The sequence below is a fragment of the Oncorhynchus keta genome, chromosome 14, assembly GCF_023373465.1.
Source record: "Oncorhynchus keta strain PuntledgeMale-10-30-2019 chromosome 14, Oket_V2, whole genome shotgun sequence".
NCBI lineage: Eukaryota > Metazoa > Chordata > Actinopteri > Salmoniformes > Salmonidae > Oncorhynchus > Oncorhynchus keta.
In genome coordinates this window covers 15,836,122-15,863,190 of record NC_068434.1, presented here as the reverse complement: position 1 = coordinate 15,863,190, position 27,069 = coordinate 15,836,122, and the positions used below count along the sequence as shown (strand labels likewise).

The following is a 27,069-nucleotide window of genomic DNA, read 5'->3' as shown; positions in this document are numbered from 1 at the left end:
CCTGGGGTGCGTGCTCAGTCCCCTCCTATTCTCCCTCTTCACCCACGACTACATGGCCGGGCACGACTCCAACACCATCATTAAATTTGCTGACGACACAACAGTGGTAGGCCTGATCAACGACGAGACAGCCTATAGGGAGGAGGTCAGAGACCTGGCTGGGTGGTGCCAGAATCACACCCTATCCCTCAACGTAACCAAGACTAAGGAGATGATTGTGGACTACAGGAAAAGGAGCACCGAGCACATCCCCATTCTCATCGACGGGGCTGTAGTGGAGCAGGTTGAGAGCTTCAAATTCCTTGGTGTCCACATCAAAAACAAACTAGATTGGTCCAAACACACCAAGACAGTCGTGAAGAGGGCACGACAAAGCCTATTCCCCCTCAGGAAACTATAAAGATTTGGCATGTGTCCTGAGATCCTCAAAAGGTTCTATAGCTGCAACATCAAGAGCATCCTGACCGGTTGCATCACTGCCTTGTACGGCAATTGCTCGGCCTCCAACCGCAAGGCACTTCAGAGGGTAGTGTGTACGGCCCAGTACATCACTGGGGCAAAGCTGCCTGCCATCCAGGACCTCTACACCAGGCGGTGTCAGAGGAAGTCCATAAAAATTGTCAAAGACCCCAGCCACCCCAGTCATAGACTGTTCTCTCTACTACCACATGGCAAGCGGTACCAGAGTGCCAAGTCTAGGACAAAAATACTTTTCAACAGTTTTTACCCCCAAACCAAAAGACTACTGAACAGGTAACCAAATGGTTACCCAGACAATTTGCATTGTGTGCCCCTCCCAACCCCTCTTTTACGCTGCTGCTACTCTCTGTTTATCTTATATGCATAGTCACTTTAATTATACATTCATGTACATACTACCTAAATTGGGCCGACCAACCAGTGCTCCTGCACATTGGCTAACCGGACTGTATCTGTATTGTGTCCCGCTACCCCCCATCCCCTCTTTTACGCTACTGCTACTCTCTGTTCATCATATATGCATAGTTACTTTAATCATATCTACATGTACATACTACCTCAATAAGCCTGACTAACAGGTGTCTGTATAGAGCCTTGCTACTCTTTTTTCAAATGTCTTTTTACTGTTGTTTTATTTCTTTACTTACCTACACACACACACACACACACACACACACACACACACACACACACACACATACCTTTTTTCCCTCACCATTGGTTAGTAAGCATTTCACTGTAAGGTCTACACCGATTGTATTCGGCGCACGTGACAAATAAACGTTGATTTGATTTATTGATAAATGATTCTATGATTAGATACTGAGAGTGAAGGCTGAGAGTGGCTCACTGAAGAAGAAAGTGAGAGAGATGCTTGCTTGAAGTTTTGCTTGAGCATGTGTTGTGATTTGTTTGATAGTGTCGTTTTTTATTGAAGCCTCATTGGTGGGTTCCCAATTAGAATGTCCTGTATTGAACATAGAGAAGTGTCATGGACAGATCTGCCTCAAGAAAGAGTTTTAAGCAGGACTTAAACCCTACTTACATCGTACCACCAATAGACCATAGAATGTTGTTGTAAATGTATGAATTCATTAATAAAATCTAAAGCATATTACCTGTATCCATACTCAGATTTGATTAAGGCTGTGAAATATATGTTTTTTCTCAATAGCCTTCTTCAACTTGAACAGAAGGGAAAGTGAATGGAGGACAAATAGACCCCTCAGCCTTTAGATGAGAACCAGAGAATGTCTGACTAATACAGATATTTATTGAAACAGTGCATTGTGTAGAGGAGTTGAGGGCCATGTTTCTGAAGGCCTTCTAGAGTGGGGGCCCTTGTCTCTGATGCACACAGCGACCCTGGAGAGAGAAGCCGCTTGACATTGAGAGGTGTTGTTGGGGTGGGCACATGTTTGGGCTTCGATTTGACTGAAGTGGACACTGGAGAATCAGACACTCGTATCCAATAGCGTGCTGCCCTTGGGCTCGGGTTATCTTGTAAATACTCTGCTCCAAGTCTATCAAAGCAGCGTCCTTTAAAGTGGCCAAGGCCAGTCATTCACTTTAAAATAAAAAAGCACTCCGTCTCCGAGCAGGGTGGGGGAGAGAGAGTAGGAGTGTGTGTTGTGTCATCCATTATTTGGTGGCTCTGGTCTCCCAGGTTCCACTGTGTGATGGTTTGAATAGTATGAGCACAAACGAAGAGACGATTTGAACAAGTTAATGTGAAAATATCTCTCTCTCTCTCTTTCTCAACCTCTCTCTTTTATCCAGTCCCATCAGCATCCCCCACACTATCCATTCTGGTTCCTCATCTCCGGATGTGTGATGAGTTTTTCCTTGTTTTCTCCAAAAGCAAAGACAATAATAATAATAATAATGATAAAGAAACAATTAAAAGCAGTATGATAGACAGGAAATACTAACAGACCCCACTTATCAGCAACCATTGCATTAAAATGGCAGTGGTAATGCTGTTTTGATGAAATCATTTACATTTACATTTAAGTCATTTAGCAGACGCTCTTATCCAGAGCGACTTACAAATTGGTGCATACACCTTATGACAACCAGTGGAACAGCCACTTGCATCTAAATCTTGTTGGGGGGGGTGAGAAGGATTACTTACCCTTACTTACCCTATCCTAGGTATTCCTTGAAGAGGTGGGGTTTCAGGTGTCTCCGGAAGGTGGTGATTGACTCCGCTGTCCTGGCGTCGTGAGGGAGTTTGTTCCACCATTGGGGGCCAGAGCAGCGAACAGTTTTGACTGGGCTGAGCGGGAACTGTACTTCCTCAGTGGTAGGGAGGCGAGCAGGCCAGAGGTGGATGAACGCAGTGTCCTTGTTTGGGTGTAGGGCCTGATCAGAGCCTGGAGGTACTGAGGTGCCGTTCCCCTCACAGCTCCGTAGGCGAGCACCATGGTCTTGTAGCGGATGCGAGCTTCAACTGGAAGCCAGTGGAGAGAGCGGAGGAGCGGGGTGACGTGAGAGAACTTGGGAAGGTTGAACACCAGACGGGCTGCGGCGTTCTGGATGAGTTGTAGGGGTTTAATGGCACAGGCAGGGAGCCCAGCCAACAGCGAGTTGCAGTAATCAAGACGGGAGATGACAAGTGCCTGGATTAGGACCTGCGCCGCTTCCTGTGTGAGGCAGGGTCGTACTCTGCGGATGTTGTAGAGCATGAACCTACAGGAACGGGACACCGCCTTGATGTTAGTTGAGAACGTCAGGGTGTTGTCCAGGATCACGCCAAGGTTCTTAGCGCTCTGGGAGGAGGACACAATGGAGTTGTCAACCGTGATGGCGAGATCATGGAACGGGCAGTCCTTCCCCGGGAGGAAGAGGAGCTCCGTCTTGCTGAGGTTCAGCTTGAGGTGGTGATCCGTCATCCACACTGATATGTCTGCCAGACATGCAGAGATGCGATTCGCCACCTGGTCATCAGAAGGGGGAAAGGAGAAGATTAATTGTGTGTCGTCTGCATAGCAATGATAGGAGAGACCATGTGAGGTTATGACAGAGCCAAGTGACTTGGTGTATAGCGAGAATAAGAGAGGGCCTAGAACAGAGCCCTGGGGGACACCAGTGGTGAGAGCGCGTGGTGAGGAGACAGATTCTCGCCACGCCACCTGGTAGGAGCGACCTGTCAGGTAGGACGCAATCCAAGCGTGGGCCGCGCCGGAGATGCCCAACTCGGAGAGGGTGGAGAGGAGGATCTGATGGTTCACAGTATCGAAGGCAGCCGATAGGTCTAGAAGGATGAGAGCAGAGGAGAGAGAGTTAGCTTTAGCAGTGCGGAGCGCCTCCGTGATACAGAGAAGAGCAGTCTCAGTTGAATGACTAGTCTTGAAACCTGACTGATTTGGATCAAGAAGGTCATTCTGAGAGAGATAGCGGTAGAGCTGGCCAAGGACGGCACGCTCAAGAGTTTTGGAGAGAAAAGAGAGAAGGGATACTGGTCTGTAGTTGTTGACATCGGAGGGATCGAGTGTAGGTTTTTTCAGAAGGGGTGCAACTCTCGCTCTCTTGAAGACGGGAGGGACGTAGCCAGCGGTCAGGGATGAGTTGATGAGCGAGGTGAGGTAAGGGAGAAGGTCTCCGGAAATGGTCTGGAGAAGAGAGGAGGGGATAGGGTCAAGCGGGCAGGTTGTTGGGCGGCCGGCCGTCACAAGACGCGAGATTTCATCTGGAGAGAGAGGGAGAAAGAGGTCAGAGCATAGGGTAGGGCAGTGTGGGCAGAACCAGCAGTGTCGTTTGACTTAGCAAACGAGGATCGGATGTCATCGACCTTCTTTTCAAAATGGTTGACGAAGTCATCTGCAGAGAGGGAGGAGGGAGGGGGGATTCAGGAGGGAGGAGAAGGTGGCAAAGAGCTTCCTAGGGTTAGAGGCAGATGCTTGGAATTTAGAGTGGTAGAAAGTGGCTTTAGCAGCAGAGACAGAGGAGGAAAATGTAGAGAGGAGGGAGTGAAAGGATGCCAGGTCCGCAGGGAGGCGAGTTTTCCTCCATTTCCGCTCGGCTGCCCGGAGCCCTGTTCTGTGAGCTCGCAATGAGTCGTCGAGCCACGGAGCGGGAGGGGAGGATCGAGCCGGCCTGGAGGATAGGGGACATAGGGAGTCAAAGGATGCAGTAAGGGAGGAGAGGAGGGTTGAGGAGGCAGAATCAGGAGATAGGTTGGAGAAAGTTTGAGCAGAGGGAAGAGAAGATAGGATGGAAGAGGAGAGAGTAGCGGGGAGAGAGAGCGAAGGTTGGGACGGCGCGATACCATCCGAGTAGGGGCAGTGTGGGAAGTGTTGGATGAGAGCGAGAGGGAAAAGGATACAAGGTAGTGGTCGGAGACTTGGAGGGGAGTTGCAATGAGGTTAGTGGAAGAACAGCATCTAGTAAAGATGAGGTCAAGCGTATTGCCTGCCTTGTGAGTAGGGGGAAGGTGAGAGGGTGAGGTCAAAAGAGGAGAGGAGTGGAAAGAAGGAGGCAGAGAGGAATGAGTCAAAGGTAGACGTGGGGAGGTTAAAGTCGCCCAGAACTGTGAGAGGTGAGCCGTCCTCAGGAAAGGAGCTTATCAAGGCATCAAGCTCATTGATGAACTCTCCGAGGGAACCTGGAGGGCGATAAATGATAAGGATGTTAAGCTTGAAAGGGCTGGTAACTGTGACAGCATGGAATTCAAAGGAGGCAATAGACAGATGGGTAAGGGGAGAAAGAGAGAAAGACCACTTGGGAGAGATGAGGATCCCGGTGCCACCACCCCGCTGACCAGAAGCTCTCGGGGTGTGCGAGAACACGTGGGCGGACGAGGAGAGAGCAGTAGGAGTAGCAGTGTTATCTGTGGTGATCCATGTTTCCGTCAGTGCCAAGAAGTCAAGGGACTGGAGGGAGGCATAGGCTGAGATGAACTCTGCCTTGTTGGCCGCAGATTGGCAGTTCCAGAGGCTACCAGAGACCTGGAACTCCACGTGGGTCGTACGCGCTGGGACCACCAGGTTAGGGTGGTCGCGGCCACGCGGTGTGGAGCGTTTGTATGGTCTGTGCAGAGAGGAGAGAACAGGGATAGACAGACACATAGTTGACAGGCTACAGAAAAGGCTACGCTAATGCAAGGAAATTGGAATGACAAGCGGACTACACGTCTCGAATGTTCAGAAAGTTAAGCTTACGTAGCAAGAATCTATTGACTAAAATGATTAAAATGATACAGTACTGCTAAAGTAGGCTAGCTGGCAGTAGCTGCGTTGTTGACACTACACTAATCAAGTCGTTCCGTTGAGTGTAATAATTTCTACAGTGCTGCTGTTCGGGGCTAGCTGGCTAGCTAGCAGTGTTGTTTACGTTACGTTGAGTTAAAAGAACGACAATAGCTGGCTAGCTAACCTAGGAAATCGGTCTAGACTACACAATTATCTTTGAAACAAAGACGGCTATGTAGCTAGCTATGTAGCTAGCTACGATCAAACAAATCAAACCGTTGTACTGTAATGAAATGAAAAATGTGATACTCCCTGACCGGTGATTGAATTCGAATCAGTAAACGTGTGGTGACGTTGGCTAGCTGTTAGCTGTTAGCTGTTGGCTAGCTAGCAGAGTCTCCTACGTTAAGGACGACAAATAGCTGGCTAGCGAACCTCAGTGAATTAAGATAATCACTCCAAGGCTACACACACTAAACTACACAATTATCTTGGAAACAAAGACAGCTATGTAGCTAGCTAACACTGAACTAATCAAGTCGTACAGTTGAGTGAATAGCACTACAGTGATGCTAATCTGTGTGCGTTAGCTAGCGTTGCTAGCTCCTGGGCGAATAGCAGTGAAGGCTACGTTAGGGCGACGAAATACGAAATACGGTGTTTTGGTAATTTCTGTGTGTGTGTGTGTGTGTGTGTGTGTGTGTGTGTGTGTGTGTGTGTGTGTGTGTGTGTGTGTGTGTGTGTGTGTGTGTGCGTGCGTGCGTGCGTGCGTGCGTGCGTGCGTGCGTGCGTGCGTGCGTGCGTGCGTGCGTATTTTTTGTTTGAGGGGAAGTTAGTGGGATTCATCTATTGATTTGATTGAAGTAAAACGAAATACAGTGGGGTCACAGGGAACCACTAATATCATGATTCAATCAGACTTCAGTGTAATCGTTATGATTGGAAGGAGTTCATCGGATGGTGAAGGGAACAGGAAAAAGGACTACATTTAGATTGAAATCAATCAGTTAGACCGTAGCCTTGTTTCCGTGCTCTGTGAGTGGGGACAAAGTTGTGCAGGTGCGCTGAGTGACCCTGACACCTGCTATGACCTCTCTTGACCCCTTCCCAATGCAATGACACATCCGGGCCATCTGACAGGCAAACAAAATGGCCGGGGTGCCCTCAGCAGCCCCACTCACCCGAACGGCCCCACACGGGGCCACACACCCCGCGCGGCCCCATACACCCCACACGGGAGATAAACTAATAAGAGCCCCCATCAGGAGCGGACATTCGATCGTCTAACAAGCAGGACACAGAAAGCTATTCCCCACCTCTGATCTATGCAATGGATAGTTTCTACAAACACGGTCAGATATTGTCACAGCACAACCACCCATCACTTCAACATCCAAACGGGACAGAATGAGCTTCGATTACCTTTGAAAAGACAACAAAAATACTATACGCACACTCAATTTGTGTTTAATCGTTTTTAACAGAAACAATTTAACATGATAAAACGGGTGCTTATAGTCCCTGTACTTGCAGAATATTAAATGAGAGTTTGATATTTTATTATCCTGGTTTTCAGGATAATATCTTGTTTTGTAAAGTTCCTGTCGATTTAAATGTCACGTCTAGGGAAATTATTAAGCTTTTTAAATGTACAACATTAAATGAATTTGTTCCAAAATTATGGAAAACATTAGATGTGCCTCACAGACTAGACTGAATATAATACACATTTGTACATGTGTGGAAGAGGACAAATTTCAGCACCCACCAAAGTATTATTATAATAATAGCTATGTATTTCTGTAATAAATTCAGCAAAGGTACAGTGCATTCCAAAAGTATTCAGACCCCTTCACTTTTTCCACATTCTGTTACGTTACACACAGCCTTATTATAAAATGAATTACATTTGATTTTTTTCTTCATTAATTTACAAACAATACCCCGTGATGACAAAGCAAAAACATGTTTTAGTAATGTTTTATTTTAACTGAAATGTCACATATATGTAAGTAAAAACAGCTTCTATCTCAAGGCCATCAGACTGTTAAACAGCCACCACTAACATTGAGTGGCTGCTGCCAACACACTGACACTGACTCAACTCCAGCCACTTTAATAATGGGAATTGATGGGAAATGGTGTAAATATATCACTAACCACTTTAAACAATGCTACCTAATATAATGTTACTTACCCTACATTATTCATCTCATATGCATACGTATATACTGTACTCTATATCATCGACTGCATCCTTATGTAATACATGTATCACTAGCCACTTTAACTATGCCACTCATCTCATATGTATATACTGTACTTGATACCATCTACTGTATCTTGCCTATGCTGCTCTGTACCATCACTCATTCATATATCCTTATGTACATATTCTTTATCCCCTTACACTGTGTATAAGACAGTAGTTTTGGAATTGTTAGTTAGATTACTTGTTGGTTATTACTGCATTGTCGGAACTAGAAGCACAAGCATTTCGCTACACTCGCATTAACATCTGCTAACCATGTGTATGTGACAAATAAAATTGGATTTGATTTGATTTGATTCAGGCCCTTCACTCAGTACTTTGTTCAAGCACATTTGGCAGCGATTACAGCATCAAGTCTTTTTGGGTATGATGCTACAGTTTATCCCATTCTCTGCCGATCCTCTCAAGCTCTGTCAGGTTGGATGAGGAGTGTCGCTGCACAGCTATTTTCAGGTCTCTCCAGAGATGTTCGATCGGGTTCAAGTCCAGGCCCTGGCTAGGCCACTCAAGGACATTCAGAGACTTGTCCCAAAGCCACTCCTGCGTTGTCTTGGCTGTGTGCTTGGCTGTGTTTTCGATCCTGACTAGTCTCCCAGTCCCTGCCTGTCCCTGTAGGGATGGTATTGGCCAGGTTTTGGGCGGTGCCAGGTTTTCTCCAGACGTGGCGCTTGGCGTTCAGGCCAAACGTTCAATCTTGGTTTCATCAGACCAGAGAATCTTGTTTCTCATGATCTGAGAGTCCTTTAGGTGCCTTTTGTCTGGCCACTCTGCCATAAAGGCCTGATTGGTGGAGTGCTGCAGAGATGGTTGTCCTTCTGGAAGGTTCTCCCATCTCCACAGAAGAACTCTGGAGCTCTGTCAGAGTGACCATCAGGTTCTTAGTCACCTCCCTGACCAAGGCCCTTCTCCCCCGATTGCTCTGTTTGGCCGGGCAGCCAGCTCTTGGAAGAGTCCTGGTGGTTCCAAACTTCTTCCATTTAGGAATGATGGAGGCCACTGTGTTCTTGGGGACCTTCAATGCTGAGAAATGTTTTGGTACCCTTCCCCAGATCTGTGTCTCAACACAATCCTGTCTCGGAGCTCTACGGACAATTCCTTCGACCTCATATGGCTTGGTTTTTGCTCTGACATGCACTGTCAACTGTGGATCTTATATAGAGCGGTATTTGCCTTTCCAAATCATGTCCAATCAATTGAATTTACCACAAGTGTTCTCCAATCAAGTTGTAGAAACATCTCAAGGATGATCAATGGAAACAGGATGCACCTGAGCTCAATTTCGAGTCTCATGGCAACGGGTCTGAATACTTCTGTAAATAAGGTGTTTCTGTTTTTTATTTTCTTAAACCTGTTTTTGCTTGTTCATTGTGGGGAATTGTGTGTAGCTTTTAACTTAACAAAATGTGGAATGAGTGAAGGGGTCTGAATAATTTCCGAATGCACTGTATATGGCCCTTCATGCTCACATCAATGTATCAATATAATTAGGAATTATGAAAAGAAAGTTTGATGAAAAAAATAGGCCATTAGTACACAAGCAATTAAGTGATGCGGCTTTAAATAAAATACCACATATGAAAACTAATTATAACCAGCTTGTTTCTTTGATTCAGTCTTTCTCTCTTATTGTCACTCGAGGTGTTACTTTGGCTCTTCAATCAACTACCGTTTGTTTTGAACTATCACACTACATGACCACTTGTGACAGCATAGAGCATTCAGCGACTACTGAAGGGAAGAACGCATGGTCCACAGCTACAGAGCAGTTCATTATTCCCTCAAACACCTTTCGTTCTCTTACCTCATCCCACACCACTGATCCAGTGGCTGTGACAGGGGAGGCTAAGCATCTAGGATCAAATAGACTGCATCTGTTGGCGCTGTCTGTCACTGTCCATCATCAGAGAGGAGATCATAGAACAACCAATAGAGAGACTTGGAGGGGCGAGAAAACACAGGTTAACCAATAGAGGTGCTTGAAGGGATGAGGGAACACAGGTTAACCAATAAATATGCTTAGATGGGTGAGAAAACACAGGTTAACCAATAGAGAGGTTTGGAGAGGTGAGAAAACACAGGTTAACCAATGGAGATGCTTGGAGGGGTGAGGGAACACAGGTTAACCAATAGAGAGGCTTGGAGGGGTGAAGGAACACAGGGTAACAAATAGAGAGGCTTGGAGAGGTGAAGGAACACAGGTTAACCAATAGAGAGGCTTGGAGGGGTGAAGGAACACAGGTTAACCAATAGAGAGGCTTGGAGAGGTGAGGGAACACAGGTTAACCAATAGAGAGGCTTGGAGGGGTGAAGGAACACAGGTTAACCAATAGAGAGGCTTGGAGAGGTGAGGGAACACAGGTTAACCAATAGAGAGGCTTGGAGGGGTGAAGGAACACAGGTTAACCAATAGAGAGGCTTGGAGAGGTGAGGGAACACAGGTTAACCAATAGAGAGGCTTGGAGGGGTGAAGGAACACAGGTTAACCAATAGAGAGGCTTGGAGGGGTGAAGGAACACAGGTTAACCAATAGAGGGGCTTGGAGAGGTGAGGGAACACAGGTTAACCAATAGAGAGGCTTGGAGAGGTGAGGGAACACAGGTTAACCAATAGAGAGGCTTGGAGGGGTGAAGGAACACAGGTTAACCAATAGAGAGGTTTTACAGATGGGTTATGGGGTCCATTCCTTGATTTGTGGAAATTGGAGAGGAGGGTGACCCCTGAATCTTACATAACTTTTAATTGAAAAAAGATGTGGTGTACACAGGTGTTTGATTCAGGTACACATTATGATGGTTGCTTTATTGGCAGGAAACAGATGACATTAAAGTTATATCTCTAATTGTATACAATTAATTCCTACCTGAGATAATGATTCATAAAATAAGCATACACATTACGCGTTATAACAATAGTCCAGAAATATATGTTTTATCTCATTATGTGTTTACTGTATTTAGGTGAAGAGAATATATAATATGTTAAGGTATCATATTCAAGCGTTAAAAACAGCACATCTCAAGAAGTATACAAAAGTGAGTCTTCGAGACACATTTTAATTTGCATACATTATCACAGTGACACCATGACCTGATCACTGGCTCATCATTGGCTCATGAAAAATATTTCTTTTAATTCCCCAACTTTTACATAAGAGACTGGGGGAGGAAGGGTGTATCCCGATCCACTCAGACTGTTTATAGGAGAGACTGGGGGAGGAAGGGTGTATCCTGATCCACTCAGAGTGTTTATAGGAGAGACTGGGGGAGGAAGGGTGTATCCTGATCAACTCAGACTGTTTATAGGAGAGACTGGGGAGGAAGGGTGAAGCTCAATCCACTCAGACTGTTTATAGGAGAGACGAGGGGAGGAAGGGTGTATCCCGATCCACTCAGACTGTTTATAGGAGAGACTGGGGGAGGAAGGGTGAATCCTGATCCACTCAGACTGTTTATAGGAGAGACTGGGGAGGAAGGGTGTATCCCAATCCACTCAGACTCTTTATAGGAGAGACTGGGGGAGGGAGGGTGAATCCTGATCCACTCAGACTGTTTATAGGAGAGACTGGGGAGGAAGGGTGTATCCCAATCCACTCAGACTCTTTATAGGAGAGACTGGGGGAGGGAGGGTGAATCCTGATCCACTCAGACTGTTTATAGGAGAGACTGGGGAGGAAGGGTGTATCCCAATCCACTCAGACTGTTTATAGGAGAGACGACGGGAGGAAGGGTGTATCCCAATCCACTCAGACTGTTTATAGGAGATACTGGGGGAGGAAGGGTGTATCCCAATCCACTCAGACTGTTTATAGGAGAGACGAGGGGAGGAAGGGTGTATCCTGATCAACTCAGACTGTTTATAGGAGAGACTGGGGGAGGAAGGGTGAATCCTGATCCACTCAGACTGTTTATAGGAGAGACTGGGGGAGGAAGGGTGTATCCCAATCCACTCAGACTGTTTATAGGAGAGACTGGGGGAGGAAGGGTGTATCCCAATCCACTCAGACTGTTTATAGGAGAGACTGGGGGAGGAAGGGTGTATCCCAATCCACTCAGACTGTTTATAGGAGAGATTGGGGAGGAAGGGTGTATCCCAATCCACTCAGACTGTTTATAGGAGAGACTGGGGGAGGAAGGGTGTATCCTGATCCACTCAGACTGTTTATAGGAGAGACTGGGGGAGGAAGGGTGAAGCCCAATCCACTCAGACTGTTTATAGGAGAGACTGGGGGAGGAAGGGTGAAGCTCAATCCACTCAGACTGTTTATAGGAGAGACTGGGGGAGGAAGGGTGAAGCTCAATCCACTCAGATTGTTTATAGGACAGAATTCACTTTCCACACAGCACCATGGCATTTAATCCATCCCTACATATTTTAAGGATATTACTTTGATTTGTAGCATGAGTGAACAAACTGTCTTCTCTCCCTCTGCTCACCCTGCGAGTCTGGCGGTCAGGTTAGCTCTGAGAGAAGCCAGCGAGCTGGAAGTCTGGTGTTCAGGTTAGCTCTGAGAGAAACCAGTAGGCTGGAAGTTTGGCTGTCATGTTAGCTCTGGGAGAAACCAGTAGGCTGGAAGTCTGGCGGTCAGGTTAGCTCTGAGAGAAACCAGTAGGCTGGAAGTTTGGCTGTCATGTTAGCTCTGGGAGAAGCCAGCGAGCTGGAAGTCTGGTGGTCAGGTTAGCTCTGTGAGAAACCAGTAGGCTGGATGTCTGGCGGTCAGGTTAGCTCTGAGAGAAACCAGTAGGCTGGAAGTTTGGCTGTCATGTTAGCTCTGAGAGAAGCCAGTGTGCTGGAAGTCTGGTGGTCAGGTTAGCTCTGAGAGAAACCAGTAGGCTGGAAGTCTGGCGGTCAGGTTAGCTCTGAGAGAAGCCAGCGAGCTGGAAGTCTGGTGGTCAGGTTAGCTCTGAGAGAAACCAGTAGCCTGGAAGTCTGGCGGTCAAGTTAGCTCTGAGAGAAGCCAGTAGCCTGAAGTCTGGTGGTCAGGATAGCTCTGAGAGAAATCAGTAGGCTGGAAGTCTGGTGGTCAGGTTAGCTCTGAGAGAAACCAGTAGGCTGGAAGTCTGGCGGTCAGGTTAGCTCTGAGAGAAGCCAGCGAGCTGGAAGTCTGGTGGTCAGGTTAGCTCTGAGAGAAACCAGTAGGTTGGACGTCTGGTGGTCAGGTTAGCTCTGAGAGAAGCCAGTAGCCTGAAGTCTGGTGGTCAGGATAGCTCTGAGAGAAATCAGTAGGCTGGACGTCTGGTGGTCAGGATAGCTCTGAGAGAAGCCAGCGTGCTGGAAGTCTGGTGGTCAGGTTAGCTCTGAGAGAAACCAGTAGGCTGGAAGTCTGGCGGTCAGGTTAGCTCTGAGAGAAGCCAGCGAGCTGGAAGTCTGGTGGTCAGGTTCGCTCTGAGAGAAACCAGTAGGCTGGAAGTCTGGCGGTCAGGTTAGCTCTGAGAGAAGCCAGTAGCCTGAAGTCTGGTGGTCAGGATAGCTCTGAGAGAAACCAGTAGGCTGGACGTCTGGCGGTCAGGTTAGCTCTGAGAGAAGCCAGTAGCCTGAAGTCTGGCGGTCAGGTTAGCTCTGAGAGAAACCAGTAAGCTGGAAGTCTGGCGGTCAGGTTAGCTCTGAGAGAAGCCAGTAGCCTTAAGTCTGGTGGTCAGGATAGCTCAGAGAGAAATCAGTAGGCTGGAAGTCTGGTGGTCAGGTTAGCTCTGAGAGAAGCCAGCGAGCTGGAAGTCTGGTGGTCAGGTTAGCTCTGAGAGAAACCAGTAGGCTGGAAGTCTTGCGGTCAGGTTAGCTCTGAGAGAAGCCAGCGAGCTGGAAGTCTGGTGGTCAGGTTAGCTCTGAGAGAAACCAGTAGGCTGGAAGTCTTGCGGTCAGGTTAGCTCTGAGAGAAGCCAGTAGCCTGAAGTCTGGTGGTCAGGATAGCTCTGAGAGAAATCAGTAGGCTGGAAGTCTGGTGGTCGGGTTAGCTCTGAGAGAAACCAGTAGGCTGGAAGTCTTGCGGTCAGGTTAGCTCTGAGAGAAGCCAGTAGCCTGAAGTCTGGTGGTCAGGATAGCTCTGAGAGAAATCAGTAGGCTGGAAGTCTGGTGGTCGGGTTAGCTCTGAGAGAAACCAGTAGGCTGGAAGTCCGGCGGTCAGGTTAGCTCTGAGAGAAGCCAGCGAGCTGGAAGTCTGGTGGTCAGGTTAGCTCTGAGAGAAACCAGTAGGCTGGAAGTCTGGCGGTCAGGTTAGCTCTGAGAGAAGCCAGTAGCCTGAAGTCTGGTGGTCAGGATAGCTCTGAGAGAAATCAGTAGGCTGGAAGTCTGGTGGTCAGGTTAGCTCTGAAAGAAACCAGTAGAATGGAAGTCTGGCGGTCAGGTTAGCTCTGAGAGAAGCCAGCGAGCTGGAAGTCTGGTGGTCAGGTTAGCTCTGAGAGAAACCAGTAGGCTGGACGTCTGGCGGTCAGGTTAGCTCTGAGAGAAGCCAGTAGCCTGAAGTCTGGTGGTCAGGATAGCTCTGAGAGAAATCAGTAGGCTGGAAGTCTGGTGGTCAGGTTAGCTCTGGGAGAAACCAGTTGGCTGGAAGTCTGGCGGTCAGGTTAGCTCTGAGAGAAGCCAGTAGCCTGAAGTCTGGTGGTCAGGATAGCTCTGAGAGAAATCAGTAGGCTGGAAGTCTGGTGGTCAGGTTAGCTCTGAGAGAAACCAGTAGGCTGGCAGTCTGGCGGTCAGGTTAGCTCTGAGAGAAACCAGTAGGCTGGCAGTCTGGCGGTCAGGTTAGCTCTGAGAGAAGCCAGTAGGCTGGCAGTCTGGCGGTCAGGTTAGCTCTGAGAGAAACCAGTAGGCTGGCAGTCTGGTGGTCAGGTTAGCTCTGAGAGAAACCAGTAGGCTGGCAGTCTGGTGGTCAGGTTAGCTCTGAGAGAAACCAGTAGGCTGGCAGTCTGGTGGTCAGGTTAGCTCTGAGAGAAGCCAGTAGGCTGGCAGTCTGGCGGTCAGGTTAGCTCTGAGAGAAACCAGTAGGCTGGCAGTCTGGCGGTCAGGTTAGCTCTTAGAGAAACCAGTAGGCTGGCAGTCTGGCGGTCAGGTTAGCTCTGAGAGAAGCCAGCGAGCTGGAAGTCTGGTGGTCCAAATCAAATCAAATCAAATTTTATTTGTCACATACACATGGTTAGCAGATGTTAATGCAAGTGTAGCGAAATGCTTGTGCTTCTAGTTCCGACAATGCAGTGATAACCAACAAGTAATCTAACTAACAATTCCAAAACTACTGTCTTATACACAGTGTAAGGGGATAAATAATATGTACATAAGGATATATGAATGAGTGATGGTACAGGGCAGCATACAGTAGATGGTATCGAGTACAGTATATACATATGAGATGAGTATGTAGACAAAGTAAACAAAGTGGCATAGTTAAAGTGGCTAGTGATACATGTATTACATAAGGATGCAGTCGATGATATAGAGTACAGTATATACGTATACATATGAGATGAATAATGTAGGGTAAGTAACATTATATAAGGTAGCATTGTTTAAAGTGGCTAGTGATATATTTACATCATTTCCCATCAATTCCCATTATTAAAGTGGCTGGAGGTGGGTCAGTGTCAATGTCAGTGTGTTGGCAGCAGCCACTCAATGTTAGTGGTGGCTGTTTAACAGTCTGATGGCCTTGAGATAGAAGCTGTTTTTCAGTCTCTCGGTCCCAGGTTTGATGCACCTGTACTGACCTCGCCTTCTGGATGATAGCGGGGTGAACAGGCAGTGGCTCGGGTGGTTGATGTCCTTGATGATCTTTATGGCCTTCCTGTAACATCGGGTGGTGTAGGTGTCCTGGAGGGCAGGTAGTTTGCCCCCGGTGATGCGTTGTGCAGACCTCACTACCCTCTGGAGAGCCTTACGGTTGAGGGCGGAGCAGTTGCCGTACCAGGCAACGGCAGTTGCCGTATACAGCCCACCAGGATGCTCTCGATTGTGCATCTGTAGAAGTTTGTGAGTGCTTTTGGTGACAAGCCGAATTTCTTCAGCCTCCTGAGGTTGAAGAGGCGCTGCTGCGCCTTCTTCACGACGCTGTCAGTGTGAGTGGACCAATTCAGTTTGTCTGTGATGTGTATGCCGAGGAACTTAAAACTTGCTACCCTCTCCACTACTGTTCCATCGATGTGGATAGGGGGGTGTTCCCTCTGCTGTTTCCTGAAGTCCACAATCATCTCCTTAGTTTTGTTGACGTTGAGTGTGAGGTTATTTTCCTGACACCACACTCTGTGGGCCCTCACCTCGTCCCTGTAGGCCGTCTCGTCGTTGTTGGTAATCAAGCCTACCACTGTTGTGTCGTCCGCAAACTTGATGATTGAGTTGGAGGCGTGCGTGGCCACGCAGTCGTGGGTGAACAGGGAGTACAGGAGAGGGCTCAGAACGCACCCTTGTGGGGCCCCCGTGTTGAGGATCAGCGGGGAGGAGATGTTGTTGCCTACCCTCACCACCTGGGGGCGGCCCGTCAGGAAGTCCAGTACCCAGTTGCACAGGGCAGGGTCGAGACCCAGGGTCTCGAGCTTGATGACGAGCTTGGAGGGTACTATGGTGTTGAATGCCGAGCTGTAGTCGATGAACAGCATTCTCACATAGGTATTCCTCTTATCCAGGTGGGTTAGGGCAGTGTGCAGTGTGGTTGAGATTGCATCGTCTGTGGACCTATTTGGGCGGTAAGCAAATTGGAGTGGGTCTAGGGTGTCAGGTAGGGTGGAGGTGATATGGCCCTTGACTAGTCTCTCAAAGCACTTCATGATGACGGAAGTGAGTGCTATAGGGCGGTAGTCATTTAGCTCAGTTACCTTAGCTTTCTTGGGAACAGGAACAATGGTGGCCCTCTTGAAGCATGTGGGAACAGCAGACTGGTATAGGGATTGATTGAATATGTCCGTAAACACACCGGCCAGCTGGTCTGCGCATGCTCTGAGGGCGCGGCTGGGGATGCCGTCTGGGCCTGCAGCCTTGCGAGGGTTAACACGTTTAAATGTCTTACTCACCTCGGCTGCAGTGAAGGAGAGACCGCATGTTTTCGTTGCAGGCCGTGTCAGTGGCACTGTATTGTCCTCAAAGCGGGCAAAAAAGTTATTTAGTCTGCCTGGGAGCAAGACATCCTGGTCCGTGCCTGGGCTGGGTTTCTTCTTGTAGTCCGTGATTGACTGTAGACCCTGCCACATGCCTCTTGTGTCTGAGCCGTTGAATTGAGATTCTACTTTGTCTCTGTACTGACGCTTAGCTTGTTTAATAGCCTTGCGGAGGGAATAGCTGCACTGTTTGTATTCGGTCATGTTACCAGACACCTTGCCCTGATTAAAAGCAGTGGTTTGCGCTTTCAGTTTCACGCGAATGATGCCATCAATCCACGGTTTGTGGTTAGGGAATGTTTTTATCGTTGCTATGGGAACGACATCTTCAACGCACGTTCTAATGAACTCACACACCGAATCAGCGTAATCGTCAATATTTTTATCTGACGCAATACGAAACATGTCCCAGTCCACGTGATGGAAGCAGTCTTGGAGTGTGGAGTCAGCTTGGTCGGACCAGCGTTAGACAGACCTCAGCGTGGGAGCCTCTTGTTGAAGTTTCTGTCTGTAGGCAGGGATCAACAAAATGGAGTCGTGGTCAGCTTTTCCGAAAGGGGGGCGGGGCAGGGCCTTATATGCGTTGCGGAAGTTAGAGTAACAATGATCCAAGGTTTTACCACCCCTGGTTGCGCAATCGATATGCTGATAAAATTTAGGGAGTCTTGTTTTCAGATTAGCTTTGTTAAAATCCCCAGCTACAATGAATGCAGCCTCCGCATAAATGGTTTCCAGTTTGCAAAGAGTTAAATAAAGTTTGTTCATTTGTTCAGAGCCATCGATGTGTCTGCTTGGGGGGGGATATATACGGCTGTGATTATAATCGAAGAGAATTCTCTTGGTAGATAATGCGGTCTACATTTGATTGTGAGGAATTCTAAATCAGGTGAACAGAAGGATTTGAGTTCCTGTATGTTTCTTTCATCACACCATGTCTCGTTAGTCATGAGGCATATGCCCCCGCCACTGTTCTTACCAGAAAGATGTTTGTTTCTGTCGGCGCGATGCGTGGAGAAACCCGTTGGCTGCACCGCCCCGGATTGCGTCTCTCCAGTGAGCCATGTTTCCGTGAAGCAGAGAACGTTACAGTCTCTGATGTCCCTCTGGAATGCTACCCTTGCTCGGATTTCATCAACCTTGTTATCAAGAGACTGGACATTGGCAAGAAGAATGCTAGGGAGTGAGATTGCATCGTCTGTGGACCTATTAGAAGAACGGTTCCGGTTGGAGCGAGCGGTCGCATTCGCACTTCGCTCTGCAGGTTGTATAACTTTTTATAACTTTTTCATTACATTTCATTATAGTACAACGGTTGATTTGTCTAATCTTAGCAATTCTTCTTAGCTAGCTACATAGCCGTCCTTGTATCAGAGATAATTGCATAATTATCGTATTTCGTCGCCCTAACGTAGCCTTCACTGCTATTCGCCCAGGAGCTAGCTAACGCACACAGATTAGCATCACTGTAGTGCTATTCACTCAACTGTACGACTTGATTAGTTCAGTGTTAACTAGCTACATAGCTGTCTTTGTTTCCAAGATAATTGTGTAGTTTAGTGTGTGTAGCCTTGGAGTGATTATCTTAATTCACTGAGGTTCGCTAGCCAGCTATTTGTCGTCCTTAACGTAGGAGACTCTGCTAGCTAGCCAACAGCTAACTGCTAACAGCTAGCCAACGTCTGCTGTTTTGAATTCAACAACCCGGTCAGGTGGTTTCACATTTTCGTTTCATTGCAGTGCAGCGGTTTGATTTGTTTGATCGTGGCTAGCTGCATAGCCGTCTTTGTTTCAAAGATAATTGTGTAGTCTAGACCGATTCCCTAGGTTAGCTAGCCAGCTATTGTCGTTCTTTTAACTCAACGTAACGTAAACAACACTGCTAGCTAGCCAGCTAGCCCCGAATAGCAGCACTGTAGAATTATTACACTCAACGGAACGACTTGATTAGTGTAGTGTCAACAACGCAGCTACTGCCAGCTAGCCTACTTTAGCAGTACTGTATCATTTTAATCATTTTAGTCAATAAGATTCTTGCTACGTAAGCTTAACTTTCTGAACATTCGAGACGTGTAGTCCGCTTGTCATTCCAATTTCCTTGCATTAGCGTAGCCTTTTCTGTAGCCTGTCAACTATGTGTCTGTCTATCCCTGTTCTCTCCTCTCTGCACAGACCATACAAACGCTCCACACCGCGTGGCCGCGACCACCCTAACCTGGTGGTCCCAGCGCGTACGACCCACGTGGAGTTCCAGGTCTCTGGTAGCCTCTGGAACTGCCAATCTGCGGCCAACAAGGCAGAGTTCATCTCAGCCTATGCCTCCCTCCAGTCCCTTGACTTCTTGGCACTGACGGAAACATGGATCACCACAGATAACACTGCTACTCCTACTGCTCTCTCCTCGTCCGCCCACGTGTTCTCGCACACCCCGAGAGCTTCTGGTCAGCGGGGTGGTGGCACCGGGATCCTCATCTCTCCCAAGTGGTCTTTCTCTCTTTCTCCCCTTACCCATCTGTCTATTGCCTCCTTTGAATTCCATGCTGTCACAGTTACCAGCCCTTTCAAGCTTAACATCCTTATCATTTATCGCCCTCCAGGTTCCCTCGGAGAGTTCATCAATGAGCTTGATGCCTTGATAAGCTCCTTTCCTGAGGACGGCTCACCTCTCACAGTTCTGGGCGACTTTAACCTCCCCACGTCTACCTTTGACTCATTCCTCTCTGCCTCCTTCTTTCCACTCCTCTCCTCTTTTGACCTCACCCTCTCACCCTCCCCCTACTCACAAGGCAGGCAATACGCTTGACCTCATCTTTACTAGATGCTGTTCTTCCACTAACCTCATTGCAACTCCCCTCCAAGTCTCCGACCACTACCTTGTATCCTTTTCCCTCTCGCTCTCATCCAACACTTCCCACACTGCCCCTACTCGGATGGTATCGCGCCGTCCCAATCTTCGCTCTCTCTCCCCCGCTACTCTCTCCTCTTCCATCCTATCTTCTCTTCCCTCTGCTCAAACTTTCTCCAACCTATCTCCTGATTCTGCCTCCTCAACCCTCCTCTCCTCCCTTACTGCATCCTTTGACTCCCTATGTCCCCTATCCTCCAGGCCGGCTCGGTCCTCCCCTCCCGCTCCGTGGCTCGACGACTCATTGCGAGCTCACAGAACAGGGCTCCGGGCAGCCGAGCGGAAATGGAGGAAAACTCGCCTCCCTGCGGACCTGGCATCCTTTCACTCCCTCCTCTCTACATTTTCCTCCTCTGTCTCTGCTGCTAAAGCCACTTTCTACCATTCTAAATTCCAAGCATCTGCCTCTAACCCTAGGAAGCTCTTTGCCACCTTCTCCTCCCTCCTGAATCCTCCCCCCCCTCCCTCCTCCCTCTCTGCAGATGACTTCGTCAACCATTTTGAAAAGAAGGTCGATGACATCCGATCCTCGTTTGCTAAGTCAAACGACACCGCTGGTTCTGCTCACACTGCCCTACCCTATGCTCTGACCTCTTTCTCCCCTCTCTCTCCAGATGAAATCTCGCGTCTTGTGACGGCCGGCCGCCCAACAACCTGCCCGCTTGACCCTATCCCCTCCTCTCTTCTCCAGACCATTTCCGGAGACCTTCTCCCTTACCTTACCTCGCTCATCAACTCATCCCTGACCGCTGGCTACGTCCCTCCCGTCTTCAAGAGAGCGAGAGTTGCACCCCTTCTGAAAAAACCTACACTCGATCCCTCCGATGTCAACAACTACAGACCAGTATCCCTTCTCTCTTTTCTCTCCAAAACTCTTGAGCGTGCCGTCCTTGGCCAGCTCTACCGCTATCTCTCTCAGAATGACCTTCTTGATCCAAATCAGTCAGGTTTCAAGACTAGTCATTCAACTGAGACTGCTCTTCTCTGTATCACGGAGGCGCTCCGCACTGCTAAAGCTAACTCTCTCTCCTCTGCTCTCATCCTTCTAGACCTATCGGCTGCCTTCGATACTGTGAACCATCAGACCCTCCTCTCCACCCTCTCCGAGTTGGGCATCTCCGGCGCGGCCCACGCTTGGATTGCGTCCTACCTGACAGGTCGCTCCTACCAGGTGGCGTGGCGAGAATCTGTCTCCTCACCACGCGCTCTCACCACTGGTGTCCCCCAGGGCTCTGTTCTAGGCCCTCTCTTATTCTCGCTATACACCAAGTCACTTGGCTCTGTCATAACCTCACATGGTCTCTCCTATCATTGCTATGCAGACGACACACAATTAATCTTCTCCTTTCCCCCTTCTGATGACCAGGTGGCGAATCGCATCTCTGCATGTCTGGCAGACATATCAGTGTGGATGACGGATCACCACCTCAAGCTGAACCTCAGCAAGACGGAGCTCCTCTTCCTCCCGGGGAAGGACTGCCCGTTCCATGATCTCGCCATCACGGTTGACAACTCCATTGTGTCCTCCTCCCAGAGCGCTAAGAACCTTGGCGTGATCCTGGACAACACCCTGACGTTCTCAACTAACATCAAGGCGGTGTCCCGTTCCTGTAGGTTCATGCTCTACAACATCCGCAGAGTACGACCCTGCCTCACACAGGAAGCGGCGCAGGTCCTAATCCAGGCACTTGTCATCTCCCGTCTTGATTACTGCAACTCGCTGTTGGCTGGGCTCCCTGCCTGTGCCATTAAACCCCTACAACTCATCCAGAACGCCGCAGCCCGTCTGGTGTTCAACCTTCCCAAGTTCTCTCACGTCACCCCGCTCCTCCGCTCTCTCCACTGGCTTCCAGTTGAAGCTCGCATCCGCTACAAGACCATGGTGCTCGCCTACGGAGCTGTGAGGGGAACGGCACCTCAGTACCTCCAGGCTCTGATCAGGCCCTACACCCAAACAAGGGCACTGCGTTCATCCACCTCTGGCCTGCTCGCCTCCCTACCACTGAGGAAGTACAGTTCCCGCTCAGCCCAGTCAAAACTGTTCGCTGCTCTGGCCCCCAATGGTGGAACAAACTCCCTCACGACGCCAGGACAGCGGAGTCAATCACCACCTTCCGGAGACACCTGAAACCCCACCTCTTCAAGGAATACCTAGGATAGGGTAAGTAAGGGTAAGTAATCCTTCTCACCCCCCTTCTCCCCCAACAAGATTTAGATGCAAGTGGCTGTTCCACTGGTTGTCATAAGGTGTATGCACCAATTTGTAAGTCGCTCTGGATAAGAGCGTCTGCTAAATGACTTAAATGTAATGTAAATGTGAGTGGTGCACGATGTGCCCGTGTCCGGAGTCTGACCAGAAGACCGCTACGTTTCCCTCTTTTACGAAGTCGTTTTTTGGGGTCGCTGCATGGAATCAATTCCGTTGACCTGTTTGTAAGGCAGAACACGGGATCCGCGTCACGGAAAACATATTCTTGGTCGTACTGATGGTGAGTTGACGCTGATCTTATATTCAGTAGTTCTTCTCGACTGTATGTAATGAAACCTAAGATGACCTGGGGTACTAATGTAAGAAATAACACGTAAAAAAACAAAAAACTGCATAGTTTCCTAGGAACGCGAAGCGAGGCGGCCATCTCTGTCGGCGCCGGTCAGGTTAGCTCTGAGAGAAACCAGTAGGCTGGAAGTCTGGCAGTCAGGTTAGCTCTGAGAGAAACCAGTAGGCTGGAAGTCTGGTGGTCAGGTTAGCACTGAGAGAAACCAGTAGGCTGGAAGTCTGTTAGCTCTGAGAGAAACCAGTAGGCTGGAAGTCCGGCGGTCAGGTTAGCTCTGAGAGAAACCAGTAGCCTGGAAGTCTGGCGGTCAGGTTAGCTCTGAGAGAAACCAGTAGGCTGGAAGTCTGGCGGTCAGGTTAGCTCTGAGAGAACCCAGTAGGCTGGATGTCCGGTGGTCAGGTTAGCTCTGAGAGAAACCAGTAGGCTGGATGTCCGGTGGTCAGGTTAGCTCTGAGAGAACCCAGTAGGCTGGATGTCCGGTGGTCAGCTTAGCTCTGAGAGAAACCAGTAGGCTGGAAGTCCGGTGGTCAGGTTAGCTCTGAGAGAAGCCAGCAAGATGGAAGTCTGGCAGTCGGGTGAGCTCTGAGAGAAGCCAGTAGGCTGGAAGTTCGGTGGTCAGGTTAGCTCTGAGAGAAACCAGTAGGCTGGAAGTCTGGTGGTCAGGTTAGCTCTGAGAGAAACCAGTAGGCTGGAAGTCTGGCGGTCAGGTTAGCTCTGAGAGAACCCAATAGGCTGGATGTCCGGTGGTCAGGTTAGCTCTGAGAGAAACCAGTAGGCTGGAAGTCCGGTGGTCAGGTTAGCTCTGAGAGAAGCCAGCAAGATGGAAGTCTGGCGGTCAGGTTAGCTCTGAGAGAACCCAGTAGACTGGATGTCCGGTGGTCAGGTTAGCTCTGAGAGAAACCAGTAGGCTGGAAGTCCGGTGGTCAGGTTAGCTCTGAGAGAAGCCAGCAAGATGGAAGTCTGGCGGTCAGGTGAGCTCTGAGAGAAGCCAGTAGGCTGGAAGTTCGGTGGTCAGGTTAGCTCTGAGAGAAGCCAGCAAGCTGGAAGTTCGAAGGTCAGGGTAGCTCTGAGAGAAGCCAGCAAGCTGAAAGTTCGGTGGTCAGGTTAGCTCTGAGAGAAACCAGTAGGCTGGTGAGGGTCCTTCTCTAAAACAGCGTTCAGAACACACAACTGTCAACAATCCATTAGCGTCCACACACTGCCTATTAAAGAAGGAGTACAGTGGGCGGAGCTCAAACGGGAGTCACCGGAGTGGCCTGGCTCATCAGCATATCGGCACGGAGACGCTTTCCCGCTGAACCCGGCACTGGGATCTGGCATAGCAGCTTGCGGCACTCCGGAGTTCAGTGCCGGTTTGAGGTGAAGAAAGGAGAGCCTTGGAATCGATCGCTCCTGAAGAAAGAAAGAAAAAACAACTTGTTAAGGAGCGATGAGACGGAAAAAAAAGAAGAGGAGAGATTCCTGTGCTTCAAATTGGATATAAATGATAGATGTGAGGTGCGAGCATGGCTGACTTTGTTTTCCAGGGGAGTGTGTTGTTGTGTTAAGCCCTACACAGGTAACACACTGTGGGTCTGGGGGTTGTTGACTCACTGTTTGCTAGGCTAGTCAATCTGTCCTGAGGCAGTGATCATAGACTAGTCTGGTAAACCATGTACAGTGACCGCCCAGCCCAGAACAAACCAGACGAGACCAGCCCAGCCCAGAACAGCCTGGGCCCTCACCCCTCCATCTCCATTATCACAGCCAGCCAGGTGGTCAATCTAATAAACATGGGGTAAATATAGCGGCCATCAGAGGACCCTCTTTGGAGGAGACCTTAAAGGTTATTTTTAATTGTATCCCTCTGGCCTGGTGCATGTAGAAGGGAGGAGAGGAGAGAACAGGATGAGAAGAGGAGGAGAGGGCTCACTGAACTGGTATCCTGACCCAAAGTAGCAAGGGCCCCATGAACTGATCTTATGAAGCTGTATTGGAAACAGGTACATAAGCCTGCTGATCTGGGAGTCTATTAGATGGCTAATACAGAGGAATAACACTGCTATGATGTCTGGATATTCACTGACTGGACAAAATATTAAGAACACCTTCCTAATATTGAGTTGTACCCCCAGCCTCATTTCGTCGGGCATGGACTCTACAAGGTGTTGAAAGCATTCCATACCCCTTTCAAAGGCAATCACATTGTTGGTCTTGCCCATTCACGCTCTGAATGGCGCACATACACAATCCATGTATCAATTGTCTCAAGGCAAAATCCTTCTTTAACCTGTCTCCTCCCCTTCATCTACACTGATTGGAGTGGATTTAACAAGTGACAATAAGGGATCATATCTTTCACCTGGTCAATCTGTCATGGAAAGAGCAGGTGTTCTTAATGTTTTGTCCACTCAGTGTATACCCCCAAATGCATAAACCTACAAGCAGTCCCTAAGCATCAACCTGTCTCTCCCTACTATGTGCTCACAAACCCCAAACTGTGTATCTGTCCTATAATAGAGTATAACACCATTGTATCACACTCTATACCGGTTTCTCGAAGATGGTGTCTGGGTACTGCTTCACAACACATTACAGTATGTTTCTAAGCAGCCTAGCCACCTGCTAGTAGGGAAATAAGTAGTGGTAGGGAGAAAAATCGATAGTTACATATTGGGATATTGTTTTTGACAATATATCGAAATATTAGTTTTGCGCTAATCAGCTGTGCTTGCATAAAAACGCAACTATTTTTCCTTCATATCGTGTTGTCCATCTTTTTTAAATAGTGAGCAATGTTCATAATTTCTCATGCTATCTTGCCCCTCTGCAGCCAACATATATTGAGCAATATGTTTGGAACATCGAACCGTAAAAAAATGACGGTATCCAATCTAAATACTTGTCAAATTGTGAGAATCACAATACATATCGTATCAGGAACTAAGTATTGAGATATCATATTGTGAGGTCCCTGGCAATTCCCAGTCCTAGAAATAAGCCACTCACTGGTTGTGATTGGTTGTTGAGGAGCTGGCGGTGGAGCAGCTGCAATAACAGAGGTGTTGTGTAGCAGCTTTCGCAGCGAAACAGCGAACCCCTGACCTCGGAGAGCCGAGAGGAACCTGAGGCGTGTGTACCAGATTTCAGGCTCCCCGTGACCCCAACATGGGAACTGGCTCACCTGGAGAGGGGAAACCGAGCCCCCCCTCAGATCACCTGATACGCTGGCTGCCTTAGTGCCTTCTCACCACTGCCTCTTTCAAGCAACCCCGACAATGAATGAATAACGGTCCACTGGTTTTGCTTAGTGCATCCATTGTGCATAACTTGCATTACATTAAGAGACAGACACGGGAGAGTATGTGGTGTGCACTATCATGAATCAAGTTGGATCAAATATTAAGACTATCCTGTTGGACTGCTGGGTCAGAAGTTAAAATGGATGTAATGTCCAATAAGCTTGTTGCTTGCAGTGGATACACGCTTAGCTACAGTATCCAGGTTTAGAGGGGATTTACGTTCTCTATTTACAAAATTATTTCTCTCTAGCCTGTTAAGTGTGTGTGCTGTAGTGTATATTATGCTTTATGTGACTATCCTCCCTCTTTTGTTTCACATGGTACGGAGTGTTAAACCCGTCTCTTTGTGCCTATGTATTGAGTAGGTACAGAGCGACACGAGCTGACATCATGGAGGAGTTTAAACTCCATCTTCCAGTTCTTCAGCAAGGCTCTACAGACTGGGAATGAGTACGAGGAGTCCTCCAACACGGTCACCACACGCAGCTCCCACAGGACCAAACATGAACATAACCACGACGACTAGAACTACACCAACAGGAGGGAAACACGGGGGGAGGGTCAAATCCTCTCTATTTACCCTCCTTCCTTCCTCCCTCATCTTTGTGTGATCTTTCCCTTCCAGCTGAGCCCATCTCCCGGGTCGCAGATGCATTGTTTTACTGGCAGAGTGCGGGTTGGCGGTGGTGGTGTATACATCGCAATAGCGCTTTGCATTATTTCTAGATGAGTGCAACTGTCAAAGCAATATGGGCTGAGTGTTTGCGCTTACCATGGGCTGTGGCGCTTGGCTGTGGTCTGGGCCACAGAGCAGCGGCAGTGGCTCAGATTAAGGCTGACAGGCGCTGTGCACAGTGCGCCGTGATGCACCTCCAACTGTCCTGACATCACCCTGAATGAGCTAATGCCCCAGCAGCCCTGTCCCCCACTCCCCGAGGTCCTAAAACCTGCCTGACCCACGGGTCTCACAGTCCTCCTCAATAAACACCACTCATACACTTAGAATATCTCCCTCCCTCAACCCAACCCCCCTCCCTCTCTCACTTCAACCCAACCCCCCACCCTCAACCCAAACCCCCTCCCTCACCTCAACCCAACCCTCAACACAACCCACTCCTTCACCTCAACCCAACCCCCACCCTCAACCCAACCCAACCCTCAACACAACCTCCTCCTTCACCTCAACCCAACCCCCACCCTCAACCCAACACAAACCCTCAACCCAACCCCCCTTCACCTCAACCTAACCCCACCCACCCTCAACCCAAACCCCTCCCTCACCTCAACCCAACCCTCAACACAACCCCCTCCTTCAC

At 48.7% G+C, this 27,069-nt stretch overlaps 1 protein-coding gene across 1 annotated transcript in view; it reads left to right on the top strand.

The window, feature by feature from the left end:
- The window catches only part of LOC127907221 (cotranscriptional regulator FAM172A homolog), a 396,526-nt gene extending 369,810 nt beyond the window's left edge, over positions 1–26,716 (top strand). Inside the window, exon 10 of the mRNA XM_052461201.1 lies at positions 26,119–26,716. Within this exon, the coding sequence (XP_052317161.1) occupies positions 26,119–26,279 (161 nt within the window). The 3' untranslated portion in view covers positions 26,280–26,716. The remainder of the gene's footprint in view (positions 1–26,118) is intronic.
- The last annotated feature ends 353 nt before the right edge of the window (positions 26,717–27,069 follow it).